We start from the raw sequence: 17,586 nt of genomic DNA, 5'->3' as shown, positions 1-17,586 counted from the left end.
GATTATGTGAAAGATGAATACAAGCAGTCTGTGTCCCACCACCTGTCACTTCTAATTCCCATATTTTGGATTCCTGTACCTTGATTTCAGTGTTGATTTTGGAAAAATAAAAGAGATGTCCCTAAAAATTTTGCACTTGATTTCTGAGCCACCATGTTGCAACAATATGGTTTTAGATCTTGGTTGTTTTTCTATTCAATTTTTAAAAACTCATTTCTCTTGCCAAAATCCAGGATGTACTTTGCTGCATCCCAGCCCCCACCCCAATTTTCCCTTAAGGTATTATCTGTTTCTCTATAAAGTGTTTCATCATTTTTTCCCCCAACTTGCTTATTTTTACTGGCTTCAACCATCTGCTATTGTATCTTTACTTTTGGCTTCACTTCTTAATGTTATGTAAAAGCCAACTGAATGACCTTTTACCTTTTTCTCTTTTCCAACTTATTTTAATACATATATTCTAAATTTTGCACACTTGAACCACCTTCATTAGCTAATAGGACTGATGCACCAAGTACTAAACAAATTGAGTATTACGTTAAGATGTTCTTTTTACTAAAGAGATTCTTTTCTGATAAAAAATGTGCTTATGTGCTAACCGAGTAAAACCATAGAAAATTATGGAAGATTAATCAGGACTGCAAGTTGAGAAAAGCACTGAGCATTAAGGGAACACTCATTCATGTTTGGTTGATTTATTCCCTGCGCAGACGGATGGTGGTAGTAGGAGGTGTAATTCACAGTGCTAGCTCTTAGCCAGTGTCACTGCTTGAGTGGTAGTGTGAGTCTCCTGTGTCTGTGTGGTGTAATGATGCCTGTATTCCAGCACTTGATTTTTCTACTCCTTTGCTTCCACCCTAAATCGCTGTTTAAAAATGTGAACAAAAGGGGGTCTGTATGTAAAAATTATTGTATGAGATCATTTTAACAGAGCTTTCAATGTGACCAAAATATTATTTTTTAAAATGTCCCTATTTTTCTACATTGGTATTTTAAAATAAATCTCCAATTATCATCTGAGTGGGAAAGACTTTGTGCGTTGTTGTTGTTTTTCTGGTGGTATGTTTAATTCCAAGGTGGCCAGCCTATATCTTATTGCAAACTTGATCAATTATGGCATTATTTTATACTTCTCTTTTATTTCAGGCACGTATCATTAAACTACTGGTGTTCAGTAATCATTTCTGAAAAGCTCCTGGCTTGATTTCTACCCTTGCTCAACAATCCCTGTGCCCTACCCCCATTCTACTTTCTCTTCTCTCTTGCTTCCTTTTTTTCCAGCGCCTGACTTCTGCCACATGCCCATCAAACCTAATTGCAGCTTTGGGAGGACTTTGGTAAGCCAGTTCCTTGGCCCCGATGTCCCTCAGGGATTTAATTCGGGTGGGATGTGCATGTGGCCCTCGAGCCATGTCAGTGACTGCTACAGCTCCCAGATTCTAAGGGCTGGTCACCTCAGGCCCTAAAGTTGTTTCAAGTCTAGGGCAGTTTAGTCTCAGGATAGATATGGCAGGAATAATACAATTTGGGTCATTTTGTCAATGGAAATTAACCTCCAGTTCTTCTGCTAATTTTACATAAAAATCTGTGACATGTGGACTATTTTTAGTCTCCCTCAAATTATAGTGCTTTAAAACAATTTTCATGAGTATTAATTTTTTTCTTTTACAACTGAGTAATATTACTGTCATTGAATTGCTAATTATATATATATATAATATATATATATATATTTTTTTTTAACAGCACTTCTTTGATACCATTTAAACATTGGCCTTGTGTCTAAATCTTAGAGAAATTAAAGGTGAAATAGGAGAACCCACAAGGCACCCAACATTGGACTCCGGGGTTCGTTAAATGTGGGTTAAATTTTTTTCTTGAAATGAGAAACACAACTATAATGTAGTAAGTCATCTGCCTTCCTAAAATTCTGTTATTCTTAAAATATAGTACTTTTTTCTCCACACTTAAAAAGAGATCTGTGCTCTTATGCATTTTAGGAAATAGATCACCCTTAACCTAAAAATCCATTGATTAACACTTGTTACCATTTAGGGGTATTTGCTTCATATCTTGTTTCTTTTCATTTTTTAAACAAACTATTATAACATACAGAAAAATACAAGGCTACTCTGTATATTGAACACCTATATAATGATACCCAGATTTAAAAGATTAATTTTGCCATATTTTTTTCCAGTTTTTGTCCTTGGCCTTGTTTATATGCATATGTATGTGCATATATTGAAACATAGTTGAGATATTATATATACAGTTTTATATTCTGTCTTCATTTAACATTTTAAGTATTTTTCCATGTCATTAAAAAAATTGTAATGCTTTCTTGTAACACTAAATTTGCTCTTGTATATGGACGGATTTTTTTGTTTTTAAACAGTGATATTTCTATTTCTACTTAATTTTACATTTTATTTCCAGTTCTTTTGACTTTATATGTCACATACTTTACATGACTTAAAACGCTATTTTTCAAAACACTGCAGGTTGCAACTCATTAATGGATCACAAAATCAATTTAGCAGGTTGTAATCAGCATTAAAAAAAATTGGAAAGATGAGAGTATTTCTGTGATTCTTTGGCAAAAACTGCGCACATTGTAGTTGATCCTTTTGTTTCAGTCATCTGTGTATAAATAAACTTAAAAAATTTTTAACTAGGGATTGCAGTCACAGTCCTAAAGACTTATTAGGAATCTTTTCAATCAACCTACTTCATGTATGTTAGATTTGACATTTATCTTTGATGCTTACATTTTTTGGATCGACTTACTGGAATTGGGTATATTAAGAGTGGGATAATAAAATAGTAAAACTCTATACCTCTAGGAGTTAGCATTGAAGGGAGTTATTCTCGTGGAGGTCTGAGCAGTGCTGATCTTTCCCTTATTTTGAGGTGCTTTGAGCTGACCCAAGGGTGCTGGTCCCTTCTTTGTAGGTAGTAAATTGTTTCCTTAATATTTGACTGTAAATGTACCAAAAGATTGTGATTTGGATCATGGCATAAGTGAGAATTCTGAACTCGTGAGCATACATCTCAAAAGTTTTCTCTTGTGCCCCAATTCTGCCGTCCTACCTCAGCTCTCCATCTGGAACTAATCCCTACCTTCTGTTCAAAGTGAGGACAGCCTTCTCTCATGGGCACTGATGCAGCAGTGAATTCAGTCACTTCTCCTAAATGAGGAAACAAAACACATAAACACTCCAATATATTGATTTCTCTCTATTTAAAACTTAAGGGGTAAGTCCTTCAATGTGGTATAATTCTCCAATACAGTAACTTTTCAGTGTCGCATTAAAATCTCAGCGTGTTTTTTAGAATATGTGGGGGCTTTTCTCCTGTGTGGCTATCACTCTTAAAGAATATACTCTGATTTAGGAAGAGGGACTCAATACGTGGAGCTGAATGCCTGAATGTAGCAAATGGAGAGCAGGGGAGATGAGGAAAGTCGGGAATAGTAATGGGGCTGTTTGGGTGGGATGTGTGAGATGGAGAATCTGCTGTTCTACTTCTTGAAGCTATTTATTCTCTCATCTTGTATTTTTTGGAGTCCTATTCTATGTCAGTTACTCTGCTAGGTGCAGGGCATCCAGAGATGATGAGCCTGAGTCCCTTCAAGGTTCTCATAGGTTTGTGAGGTAGTACCTGTGAGCAAATAATTAAATAGCTAGGTCATAAAGCATTAGTGAGCCTAGGCTCTGAGCTCCAAATTACATCTAGATCTTGGCACTTCCATGACTAATTGACTAGTGTGACTAGTAATTATTTCACTTTTCTCAGCCTTTTTTTCTAATTTTCCTCATCTGTGAAGAGGTGTTACCAGTCACCTTGCATGGATTTTGTGAGAATTAGAGCATATGCACAGAAAACAGCACGGGCCTGGCATTATAGCATGTTGTAGTTGTTGTTGTTTGTCTGTGTCATCTCTATCACTTTTATCAGTGTTTTTAGTGCAAAACTAGAGGTTTGTAGTAAGTACCATGAAAGCCAACGGAAGGGGCAACTACTGGCCCTCGTTCCTATACACTGCTCTGTTATAGTTCTTTGCCTCCACTGTGCATACATGTTCATACTTCTTTCTGGGTATCTGTAGAGACTCATTTGTTTGTGGGAACACTTTGTTCCTTCATGTTGGTTACTCATCCTTCCTCAGTACCCTAAAGTAAAGGAATTCTCCGAGGTTCCTTTTCTCTTCTCTTTCCTACTTTTCTCTTTTTTCTCTCCTCAAAAACTCATCCATCACTTCCTCCTGGTTCAGGCATCACCTCTTTGAAGATGCTTCCCAAATCTCTGGCCACAGCATTTCCAGCTGCCTGCTGGGCATCTCCATCTGGAAGCCTTTCTTGCATTCAAAGTTAACATGTCCAAAACTGAGCTCATTAATTCCCCATTAACTCTCCTTCTTCTTCCAATCCCCATGAATGTTAGCATCATCATCTCCAGGAAACAGGTTTGAACCTCACATTCAGCCCTTACCTTTCCTTCGCTGCATGCGGAGGGGGGAGACCCTCATGCAGTCGGCTGGCCAGACTAGCCTGTTCCACCTCCATGCTGCTGCCATTGCTCAGCTCTTCTCTTCCATCCCTGCTGCCACTGCCCTGATTTAGGCCCTCATTATCTCCCACCTGGACTATTGGAAGAAGCTACTCCTAACTAATCTTCTGTCTCCCTTTCACTGCACCCACCTTGCTACTGCCAGAGTAACAATATTAGGCCCAGAGTAACAGTTTTAGTCTTTAGCTCTGATCACATTACTCCCTTGCTGACAAACCATCCCTGCCTTCAGATGGCCTGCAGAATGAAGTCGCAACTCTAAACCTGACTTTCAAGGCCCTTCATTCTTTAGGCTGTCTTTTTTCTGGGCTTGCTCACCTTCACATAGTGCCCAGATGGGTAGCCCCACAGCTCCTAAACCTGCTCCTCATTCTTCCACTTTCTTGTCACGCATAACCTGTTTCTCCTAAAATACCCCTCTTTCCATTCCATTAATCCTATCCCATTCCTACCTCCATTCTCTGCTCAGGGAAATCTGAGCACCTCTTGGCCTCAGTCTGAATGCTACCAGTCTGAATGTTAGAGGAGCACCTCTAACAAGAAGCAGTTTTCTTTCTTCCTCCATGTACTGATAGCTTTTTGTTACTCTACTATCTTTGATATCTGTTCCTTGGATTATTCAATTGAACCATATCTTGAACCTATTATTATAGCTCTTGTATTACACCACTTATTTCTTTGTATACGTCTCATGTTTGGTACATAATGTGTTGAAGAAATGGAATTTAAGATATATGGGAAGGTGCCATCGCTGCGATTTGAGGACTTGAAATATTTACAGGATTGGGTTAAGGAAGAGAAATTGGCCAGTAGTTATGGAAAGATTCAACGATGCGGTGAAAACCACAGTTAGCCATAGAAATCATAATGTGAGAAGGAAACAGAGCTGGGGTGCACAAAGTTTCACCTGATATTCAGTCCTTATTTCCTTGAAATTGTGTACCTATTAGAATATTAGTGTATGTTTGCTGTTCATCTGTTATAGATCTAGGGCAGAATTTTGGAGGAGGCCAAGTTTCTCCCCACCTCCAAAATTCAAGTACAGACTTTTCTGGGTGTCAATTATATTTATTATAAACATATAATTTAAAAATAAAATATTTTAAATATAATTTAAAAGTACTGCTATACCTATATTAATTAGCTAATTTTCTAGGACTGCATAGTATCCAACATCTACTGAAATTGAATTGAAATATTACTTGAGATTTGGTACTTCTCTAGTTTGTCAACCATGCTACCCCCACATTTCTTTTTCTTTTTTAAAAGTTTTTTAAATGTTTATTTTTGAGAGAGAGACAGAGACAGAGCATGAGCTGGGAAGGGGCAGAGAGAAACAGAGATATGGAATCCCAAGCAAGCTCCAGTCTCTGAGCTGTCAGCACAGAGCCTGACGCAGGGCTCGAACTCATGAGCTGTGAGATTATGACCTGAGCCAGTCAGACGTTTAACAGACCGAGCTACCCAGGCACCCTGCTACTGCCATATTTCTCATTGACTACTGCAAAAGCCTCCTAACTGATTTCCTCATACCACTTTGTTTCCTTCTTTCCCCTCCAACCAAGTCGTTTCTCCACTGATGACAGGATTTTCTGGGGTTGTTTGTTTGTTTGTTTGATTTTAAATATCATGTCACCAGGTGCTTAATAAAATACTGCCATGGCTTCACATTGCTCTTTAGGTAAAGAGCAAAAGTCTTACCATGGCCTGTTTGACCTGTGTGGTCTCTCCTGTCTCTCCAGCCTCATTTCGTACGGTGCTCTCAGCCTCACATATACCTGTTTTTGTGCAGCAGATATACTCCTCTGTTCTGTTCTCTTCCCACCATCCCCTCTTACATCCCTTGCTCTTCCTTTGGGTATCAACTCAGTCATCGTGTCCTCAGGGAAGCCTCTGACTTTGCTTGCTAAGTCAGTTCCCCTATTATAAGCCCTCACAGTACCATCTTTTTCGTTTGTGGCATTTGTTACTGTTGTAATTTTATGTTTATTCACGATTCTTTCATTATTTCCAGTCTCTTCCGCTCACTTGCAAGTTCCACAAGCTCTGTGACCGGTTTAGCTTGTCATTGCACCTCTGCCTCGCACAGCGCCTGATGTATGGAAAGGGTTCAGTCTGTATTAGTTGAACGAACGAATGATGAAGTTTTTGTTTACATTGGCTAAAAGGAACACAGTTCTGTAGAACTTTAGTGATAAAGATTATGAGGTACTAAATACTGCTTTCGTTCATGACATTATAATTTTGATGACAGTAAAGGATTCTTCCAACTTTTACACCTATTATACATATTGTAGAGTATTGGATAATTAAATAAGTGAGGTGAGACCATAAAGAACCCAGAGTAAGGAAAAACTTCAGATGTCACATAGGCCAGACTCCTAAGGTATACATCAGAGGCTGTGCAGCTTCCTGAACGTCTCTGTTAATGAGGGACTCAGCATCACCAGCGGCTACTTCGTGTTTTCTTCATGTCGAGTCAAAATTGTCCTGCCATATTTTCTATCCGGTAATGTCAGTTTCTACAGTAGTTCTGTCTCCTCTACAGACAGAAGGAGCCCTTTCCGACAGTAGACAGCTCTTGTGAATTCCTCTAGCTTTCGTTCTCCTTGCTCTTCCCCTCGCACGCTGTGCTCCTGCCATGTTGGTTCTGGAAATAGCTGTGTCCTCCTGTCTTTCCTCCAAACCTTCACCCGTATTGTTTCTTCTTTGGAACACTTTTTTTTTCTTCACTTTCCCTCCCAGCTTTACCTCCCCTGGCTACCTCCTTTTCATCTTTTAGGTCTCAGGTCTCTTTTGCTCCCAGTTATGTTAGTTGCCCCTTCTTTCTGCTCCCTCAGTCCTTGCTCATCCTCTAGAGTAGCTCATGCCACATTTTACTGGGATTATTAATCCAGACTGTATTATCCACAAGAAGGGAGACCACAGCTCACCAGTGCTCATCATCATGCCCTTCACTGTTGTTTAATACTATGCCTAACATGCAGTAAGCATTCATTACATTTTTGCCCCAATAAATTTGAGAACGCCAACTTTACCATTCTCCAAGCTAGCATCTGTAGCTTTTTCTTGAGGCATGCATGTATGTGGTAGTGTAGGATTCACCATCTTCTAGACATGTTCTAGCTGTTTGGTGTCCATCCTGAAGAGAGGCACTAAGAGCTCATGCTGTTTCAGGCCTGGACTATGTGAAACATACTATCTCTGTAAAGTTAGAATCCTAGGGATTTTTTATGCTCAGGAGCAAAATTTCTTATTCTCTGGTTGTGAGCTAATTTTGAGCTGTGGACATTATCAGTTTATCTTAGTACTGTTTTATTAAGAGTGTTAATGAAGTAAATTTAAAGAAGTGTTTGAAAGCAGTTTTTAAATTTACTTAAGCTGTTCATCTATTCTCTGGTTGTTAACACTGACTTGCATGAAAATTAGTGGTCAGAAGGTGTGCTTTTCTGACTGTTCTCTTGATTTCTATTAGCCAGTCCACTATAGGTTATCTTCCTGACCTTTTCAGAATGTGTTCTAAAAGTGTCAAGTGTTTCAGGGATATATGATGTTTGCAGGGGTTGGGGGTGTGTGGGAAGAATTCCTTAACTTTTGTTATTTGGGGAGGTAGGAAAGGAAACTTCTAAGAGATTATGTATGTGGGTAGAATGGGCTAGGCTTTGAGAGATAGGAGGAGAAATGGACTAGAAGAAAGAAAAAATACGAGTTGAGAAAAAAATAGGTGGCAAAAAAGTAATAAGGACAGAGAATATAATTTTCTGATTATGTGATCATCTACCATGTGCTTTACTCATGTTGCCTCTTCCATACAGTGACTATGGAAAGTAAGCATTGCTAACCTCGTTTTATAGAAGAGGTAATGGTCTCCAAGTCCTACAGCTAATGAATGGGAGAAGAGTTTTTGTTAAACTTGTTTCTAAAGCTGCACTCTTCTAATTTGACTTAGGAAGTAGTTTTTGTACATGAGCTGAAGATGATTGGAGAGTCATTATAGCATGATGGTTAAGAGTGTATGTAGATTGTAGAGCCAGTTGGCACGGGTGGTCACGTCTTTGCTTCATCAAGGCTCTACCGCCTACCAGCTAAGAGCAAGTTGCTTGATCTCTTTGTGTGCCTCATTTTCCTTATTCATCTGCAAAATCAGGGTAATTGTGGTGCCTTCCTCTTGAAGTTGTCCTGAATTAATTTAGTTAATATGTAGTAAATTGTTAGAACAGTTCTGGGCATATGTGAAGCACTGTATAAGTGTTGGCTGTTGTTGTTTGTGTGTGTCTCCTGTGAAAGGTCCCGTCTCTGAACTTTGAGGATGTCAAAAGTGTTGCCACAGCTGTTTCATCAGCATGATTTAGTCAAACTTTTCTCAAAAGTAAGCCTTTCAGAGTTCTTACCATGTTATCATATCTTCATCCCTAACCAGACTCAACCCCCAGAACATAAGCACAGGCTCACACAGAGCATCACCCTCCTCTTTTCCCTTTCTAGAATTAAGAGCCAATTCAGACCTTCTCTTTAATATTATCATCTAAGAAGGGAAGAATTCACCTTTGGTAATACATTAATAAGGATCTAAGAGCATAAGTTAAAATTTGTAATTCAAAGCAAAAAGCTTAGAAAGTGCTCCCATTTTACATTTACTCGTTCCAAAATGGAGTGCTTCCCAGCCTCCCTGCATTTCGGGTCTACAGGATTTTAAGTAGAAAGCTACATGATAATGAAGAGCTTTGGATATTTCTGATGATTCTTTGTTGCTCTTGTGATATAACAATGGCTGTAAATTAACTTTTTTTTCCTAGGAAATTAGAACTTCTTTTTAAAAATTACTAATGCCTCAAACTTGCTGATGATCACTTACTGCATTGAGGAGAAATATAATTAGAGAAGGAGCTATATCTATTCCTTTTCAGAGAACCTGAAGTTCTGCCTTATTTTGAAACCAATGAGGGTACAAAGGGGACCTTTTTAAAAATTTGTTTGAAGGCAAAGGGGCAAAAATTTTCCTTAAGTAATGACTAACTCATTAATTTTGGCTATATTAATTTAAATTAGTTCTTTGTTCAGAATTTACAAAGGAAGACTTAATAATTTAATGGAGTATTATATTACAAACTTTCAATGCTTTTTTCACTACATTCAAGAACTATGTTCATAACATGTACATAATACCTATTTGATTAGTGCTCATGAGCTTTGTTCTAAATATTTATTATAATATATTGTCCATCTTTTGCTCGTTCGTTCTTTCCCTTTCTTCCTCTTTCTTTCTTTCTTTCTGATGATGATGATGATGATGCCATTTAGTTCTTGTGTGACACCCATTTGCAATACTTGGAGATAAAACAAAACAAAACATGTATTCCTGGCCTTAGTTATAGTAAAAATTATGGAAATTCAATACTCATAGCAAAAATAAAATGACATGCTAAGTTAAAGCCATATTGTTGTCTAGAATGATAATGCTTTCCATAAATAGTAGGAAATGGCAACACTTGCTGATGGCATACATTTCCATTTTACTTACCAAATAAATTTTTAAGTCATTTGAGTTTGTCACTTTAATTCTCTGAGTATCTTCTCTACGTGTGAAGACAGAAATCATTTTTTGCCCCTCTCCCTTACCACCATCATCACCAAATAACATCACTTCATCTAAGCCATACAATTTGTATTTCAGTTGCTGTCAGCTACCATAAAGCACTTTAAAACTGTGGGTTGAGCAGATGGTTGAGATTGTGAGATGTAGGGTACAGATCGTAGGAAAACCCAGAAACAGGAGGAAGCCAGATCATTAGGTCCCACAATTGGAGACTGTCGCTTTTAAAACCAGCCCTGGGTTTCTCTAGTTGATTCCTGAACTCATGGCTTCCTCCTGTTAGCTCTTCCCCCAATTCTGTTTCTGTAAACAAGTCCCATTCTCTGACTTTGGAAGTATAGGTGAATGGTAGCAATTTCCTAACTTGATCTGACCGATTCTGTGAAAATATGTTAATCCTCTTCTTTCTTTGTTGGCAGGGGGCTTGTACATGAGAGCCGGCATAACCTCCAGTTGAGGGGCTTGGTGGTGTTACTTATTTCTAAAGCAGCTGGGCCCAGCAGCATGAATGCATCATGTCAGAACTATGATATGGTCAGTGGGATCTATTCATGGTAAGAAGAACTTAGTCTTTTGACATCGCTCTCTAAATTGTGTTTCCTCTTACTGAACAGTGGTCAGTGGAAATCACTATTTAGTTTTTTGTCATTCTCTGATTCAAGGATAGATTAAAATATTTTATAAGGTTAAAAATGTATTTTTATTGTTCTCTTTTTAAAAGTTTACTTATTGATTTATTCAAGCAGTCTGTACACCCTGTGTGAGGCTCAAACTCACAACCCTGAGATCAAGAGTCGAATGCTCCTCCAACTGAGCCAGCCAGGAATCCCCACCTTTTATTAATGTAATTTTATTGCTCTTAACAAGTCTGACAGACTTAGCAGCTCCATGAATAACTGGGAAATCCCTGTACATTTGTGTTGAAAACTTTCATTTCTACTCTGGGCATTTACAGGTTTCTATTCATGAGGTGCCTGGGTAACTCAGTCAATTAAACATCTGACTCTTGATTTCGGCTCAGGTCACAGTCGTGGGATTGAGCCCCGCCGTGAGCTCTGCACTCAGGTAGAGCCTGCCTAAGACTCTCTTTCTCTCTCTCTCTGCCCCTCAACCCCCTTTGTGCTCTCTCCCTAAAATTAAAAAAGATAAATTTCTATTCATGACTACCTCTCCTTGATTATCATGGTATCATTGTATTTTTATAGAGATTTACTCTAGGATTTACGATTTTAAACCTACTCAGAATGATACCTAGTTATAAAATAATGATGCAGCTATCATTTTAGGAGAAGTAGTATACTTCAAATGCTGCATCATTTATTTTATTATGCTTCTTTTTATGGTGAAGAGGTTTTTACTAAAGTTACTTAGGATAAGAAATTTTTTCTCCTTGGGGCACCTGGGTGGCTCAGTTGGTTAAGCGTCTCACTTCGGCTCAGGTCATGAACTCGCGGTCTGTGAGTTCGAGCCCTGAGTCGGGCTCTGTGCTGACGGCTCAGAGCCTGGAGCCTGTTTCGAATTCTGGGTCTCCCTCTCTCTCTGCCCCTCCCCTGCTCATGCTCTGTGTCTCTGTCTCTCAAAAATACATAAACATTAAAAAACTTTTTTTAATAAAAAAAAAGGAAATTTTTTTTCTCTTCTCTCATATGTTTAGACTAAACAATAAATCTGTGAGAGGACACCCAGGTGGCTCAGTTGATTGAGCATCTGACTTCAGGTTATGATCTCATCATTTGTGAGTTCAAGCCCCACATCGGGCTCTCTGCTGTCAGTGCAGAGCCTGCTTCAGATCCTCTGTCCCCATCTCTCTCTCTCTGCCCCTCCCCTGCTCACACGAGAGTACATGCTCTCTCTCTCTCTCTTTCTCAAAAATAAGTAAACATTAAAAAAAATTTATGAGTATGAGTCATTTTTGCTACATATAAAACAAACTTAAAATTTTCAGTTTTATTTTTTTAAATCGCTGCATATTTTTAGTAACAGTGTATCAACAATGACTTTATTTAATTTGGTATTGTACATGACACTATTAAAAGGCTCTAGAGAGCCTCTAGATAGCCTGTGCAGGTGGACTTTGGCATGTGAAATTAAAACCACTCCAGGAGTGCCTGGGTGACTCGGCTGAGTGTCCAACTCTTGAGTTCCTCTCAGGTCACGGTCCCAGGATTATAGAATTGAGCCCCATGTCTCTGAGCACGGGGCCTGCTTGGGATTCTCTCTCTCTTTCTCTCTCTCTTTCTCTTTCTCTCTTTCTCTCTATCCTTCTGCCCCTCTCTTCCTCTCTCTCTCTGTCTCTCAAATGAAAATAAATAAGACCATTCTAAAAACATTGGTGACAAGGAAATTTTCCTCACCAAAGGAAGCATTTCTAGGAAGTTTGACTTATGGTTAATATATCTTACAGATGTACTTTAAAAATTGATCCATACCTTAGGGTTTTTTTTTATTCCTAGTAGTCTTATCCATACATTTTTTCTTATATAATATTCAGAGATGACTATTGCTTACCAGCTAAGAAGTCTGATAATCCTTCCTCATTAACAAGCAAGCAGGCAAAGTTATTAATATCATGGCTACAGATGACCCCTCCTCCAGGGTCAGGATAATTTTGTAGACCTTTTACCATTTATCCATACAAGTATCTTCACTGGAAGGGATACCTTAGTGTCATTTTCAGTTCCTACTCACTGTGAAATAATTTATGTTTGCTTAGTGCTTTGTAGGTTCCTGATCATTTTTATGATGGTTATCCCATTTGATCCTCACAAAATGCTATAGATGAGAGATGTCGTTATACTTATTTTACTCTTGAGTAAACTGAGATTCAAACATCCTGAGACTTTCAAGGTGGCACAACGGGCAAATGAGAAAAGTTGAGGCTTCAGCTACAGTACTTTTTCTTCCAAGTTTCATGTTATTTTCTTGATTCTATTCAGTTTCTCTTTTTCTTTTAATTTTTTAATATTTATTTATTTTTGAGAGAGAGAGAGAAAGGTCGGGAGGGATAGAGAGCGAGGGAGACACAGAATTCGAAGCAGGCTCCAGGCTCCATGCTGTCAGCACAGAGCCTGATGTGGGGCCCAAACTCAACAAACTACGAGGTCATGACCTGAGCCGAAGTCGGACACTTAACTGACTAAGCCACCCAGGAGCCCCTCCATTCAGCTTTTCTCATCCAATTCGAAGAATTTATGTCACATATAGGTTAGACTATCCATTAAATTAGTATACCAAAAACAGTCTTATGCTTGTATGTCTTTGCAAAACTTCTGAATGGAAAGTAACTTGGCAAATCTTTTACACATCTATGTCCTTCCCCAATCTGTTTGAATTAGAGCTCAAACATTATGCTATGAGTTTTATAGAAAGTTGTTGACTGAGTTTATCAGTTAAATTAACTAGAGAAAATACATAAAGATCTGTAATAAGTACCAATAACCTGTTAGTCTCTGGAAAGCAAATGGACCTCATTTTCACCTTGTATCCCATGTATGTATCTCTGTTGCCTTTAGGAATTCTGTTGCTTTTCAGTCTGCTGACTTTGACTATTTAATTGGCCAGGCCTCTGCTCTTGAAGTTGGTTAACCATACATACCTCTGATGAACACCAGCTATGTTTTATTTTCTCTCATCCTAAAATAAGCCTTGGAAAGTACTACTTGATGTATAATAGGTGTTCAATAAATATTTGTTGCATAAATGAATCATTCCCATTTTACAGAAAAATAATCTAATACTGAGATTAAGACTTGTCTAAAATCTTCTAATTAGAAAGTGATAGAGTTGGGATTTAAATCCTGCTTCTGCTCTAAAGCGTATACTCTTTATACTATGCAGGTGCTGGTATCTGTATGCGCACAGTGCACCGTGATGTGACCTTGTGTTGTGAATTTCTTATCTAGCAACTAAGAAACAGCTGCATCACCTTCTGATCCTTTACAGGAACAGAGCACATTTGGCAGATGGTCATAGTAATACGAACAGTTGTAAAAGAACTTTGCAAAACAGTAGGTGGTACATTATGAGTATAAAAACTTTATAAATAATATAAATGGATTTCATATTCAAGTGTATAGAATCGACAGTTACATTTACCAAATAATCCTGGTGGGTTGTTCTAGGTTATTTTCTGTAATCAAACTTGATCTGGTAAGTCGTTGGTGATGCTTGTGCATTTTACATACTTGTTAATGTGAAAATGTAATTTAGCACAGTACTATGAGAAACCATTAATTTGTTTCTCTACCCCTGCAGTCATTTGTTTGGCTCCTGCTTCCTTAATTGTTCAAGTGTAACTTTTGCTGGAGGCTTGTATGTATAATGCCACAGTGAATTATTTAACATTTGAGGGAAGTACTGACTTGGGAGCTTTTTAATTCACCTCCAAACTGCTGGGATTTACATTGTGTTTTTCTCTCATAACCTTGACTTTGAGGTCAGATAATGGGACCTGAGTAAATTACCTAAGGGACCAAAAGTGAGTTAGGTGACCTCTTTTGTTTGGCCTAAGGATATAACTGATGGATGTAACCTGTGGATATGTTTAGTAAACTTATCATTTAATGGCCAAGAGAGGCAGAAGTTAGGCTAAAATGTAATAGCTACATTTTGAAAAACAGTTAAGAGAGCTACATTTATAAAAATGCACTGTAAACATCTACCATAGCCTTTTGCCAACAAGGCAATGAACTTTAGTTATTCAACCAATCCTGACTTTAAAAAATTGGTTGCAAAAGTGATTAGTCAAAAACGTATTACTATAATGTTGTATGATGACAGGTGGTGACTATACTTATTCTGGTGAGCACTGAGTAATGTGTGGAATTGTCACATCACTTCATTGTGCATCTGAAATTAATATAACATTGTATGTCAACTATACTTCAGTAATAAAAAAATTAATTTTTTTTAAAAGTATTACTGGGGTGCCTGGGTGGCACTATCGGTTAAGCATCCAACTCTTAGTTTCAGCTCAGGTCATGACCTCATGGTTCATGGGTTTTAGCCCCACATCAGGCTCCGTACTGCTGGTGCAGAGCCTGCTTGGAATTGTCCCTCTCCCCCCCCCCCCTGCCACTCCCCTGCTCAGATGCTCTCTCTCAAAATAAATAAATAATTAAAAAAATAATTAAAGTATTACTAAGTTTACAAGTACCCCTAGCCACTCCTGAGAAAATAAGTTTATAACTTCCTGTTACTATTAATGATAGGTTACTTTTATTTTATGTATAAAAAAATTATAATCCAGAAAACATGATATTACAAACTGTGGACTTCTGTAATATAACATGATTATTAAGTTTAAAGAAATTCAGGTGAATTTTTTTTTTTACTAATGCTTCAGCTTTCTCAGTTGTTTTAGCAAGAATTGACTCAATTACTTCTCATCTAACAGATATAAACAGACCACATATTTTCTTTTTTTTTTAATGTTTTTTTATTTTTGAGAGAGGGAGAGAGCATGCGAGCGCAAGCCCGGGAAGGGCAGAGAGAGAGGGAGACAGAATCCGAAGCAGGCTCCGTTCCATCGGCACAGAGCCTGACGCAGGGCTCGAACCCATGAACCATGAGATCATGACCTAAGCCTAAACCAAGAGTCGGATGCTTAAATGACTGAGCCACCCAGGCACCTCCAGACCACATATTTTCATTCTATCTTCATTGCCTAAAATTTCCCAGCATCTTTTGTTAACTCTGGCAGACAAGATTGAAACAAGTTTGCCAAACACATTTCTCCCTGACTATTCAGCTAGACCACCTTGCCCAGGTACATCTTTATAGCTCACCAGTTCCTTGGACAGAGTATTTATTGTTTTATTGTTTTGTTTTTTATTAAAAAAATTGTTTTAATGTTTATTTTTGAGAGACAGAGTGCCAAGCGGGGGAGGGCCAGAGAAAGAGGGAGACAGAGAATGGGAGGCAGGCTCCAGGCTCTGAGCTGTCAGCACAGAGCCTGACGTGGGGCTCGAACTTACGGACCTCGAGATCATGACCTGAGCCGAAGTCAGACGCTCAACTGACTGAGCCATCCACGTGCCCCAGAGTATTGTCTTAAATCTTTGCCTGGCTGAACTTCCGTATAACATAAATGTAGTAGATCGGAATAAACATTGGAATCACACATTTTACAGAATGTGACTTTGAGTAGTTTAACAGGGACTGTGTCTCACAGCCCCTATACTTGTTATGTCCTTTGCAACCTGTAATTCAGGATGTACGCTGTAAAGCAGACTCTAAAGTACTCTTCATGGAACATAAAAAGGTCTCAAAAATTTAACCTAGTTATATTTTACCTACTAGGTAAAGTAAGAGGTAAAGTGACATTTCAAAGAAGAAAAGAAACGTATTAGTGGAAAATCATTTAAAAAAACAAAAATAAAACGTAACAAGAAGTGCAACAGAATATCTACTAAAATTTTAAAAATCCCATCGTAAGTTTGTTTTTCTCCATATTGTGACCTATTCCTTCTTTTACTGCATTTTATTTCCTCACTTCTGTTATCTACAGCTTCCATCCTGGTGTCTCTATGGCTTAAAGTTTTACTGGTAGGCTTTACACTCTTCTGTGTTTGTGTTGCCCTCAACTCCATTCTCCCTGTTCAGAGGGGAGGACAGTGAGCTGCTCCTGGGGAGCCAGTGCAGTGACAGTGTTCCTTCCTGGTGTCAGGTGAGCTGATGAATAAGAAGAAAATTATGGACTGATCATTTTCTATATTTATTTGTAATGCTGATAGCAGAAGACTGTGTACTCTGTGTGCTATTAAACATAGTTCAGATGTTCTGTTTTTCTCCATGGTACCCAGCATTCAGCTGGGTAACACATATTCCTAACACATAGATGATGGTCAGTGACTATTTGACCATGGCTGATTAATAATAACGACAATTTTAAATTATTACTTTAAAATTTTTTATTATTCTTTAATCTCTAAGCAAGAAAGACCTTCCTAAAAGGTTCCAGAACTCTGAAACTATAAACAAAAAAATTAACCCATTTGACTGCACAGAAGATAATTCTTCAGTGGGAAAAAATAACCATAAGGTCAAAAGAAAATGTCAGAGTTACAAAAATATTTGCAACATATGTGCCAAAGGGCCAATTTTTAATAAACAAATCAGAAGAAAATAATACAACAGAAACATGGACTAAGGAAATGAACAGGCTACTCAGTGAAGAAGAATTATAGATAGTTAGAAATAAAAGGGGGGAGGGGCGCCTGGGTGGCGCAGTCGGTTAAGCGTCTGACTTCAGCCAGGTCACGATCTTGCGGTCCGGGAGTTCGAGCCCCGCGTCGGGCTCTGGGCTGATGGCTCAGAGCCTGGAGCCTGTTTCCGATTCTGTGTCTCCCTCTCTCTCTGCCCCTCCCCTGTTCATGCTCTGTCTCTCTCTGTCCCAAAAATAAATAAACGTTGAAAAAAAA

The 17,586-nt window shown here is 38.3% G+C and overlaps 1 protein-coding gene across 1 annotated transcript in view; it reads left to right on the top strand.

Moving 5' to 3' along the window:
• The window catches only part of PDSS2 (decaprenyl diphosphate synthase subunit 2), a 263,366-nt gene that overhangs the window by 97,465 nt on the left and 148,315 nt on the right, over window positions 1-17,586 (top strand). The window contains exon 2 of the mRNA XM_043592048.1: window positions 10,585-10,719. Coding sequence (XP_043447983.1) covers window positions 10,585-10,719 — 135 coding nt within the window. The remainder of the gene's footprint in view (window positions 1-10,584; window positions 10,720-17,586) is intronic.

This window comes from Prionailurus bengalensis, chromosome B2, assembly GCF_016509475.1.
Source record: "Prionailurus bengalensis isolate Pbe53 chromosome B2, Fcat_Pben_1.1_paternal_pri, whole genome shotgun sequence".
NCBI lineage: Eukaryota > Metazoa > Chordata > Mammalia > Carnivora > Felidae > Prionailurus > Prionailurus bengalensis.
The sequence above is the reverse complement of the archived record's forward strand: the minus strand, read 5'-3'. Positions and strand labels throughout refer to the sequence as shown.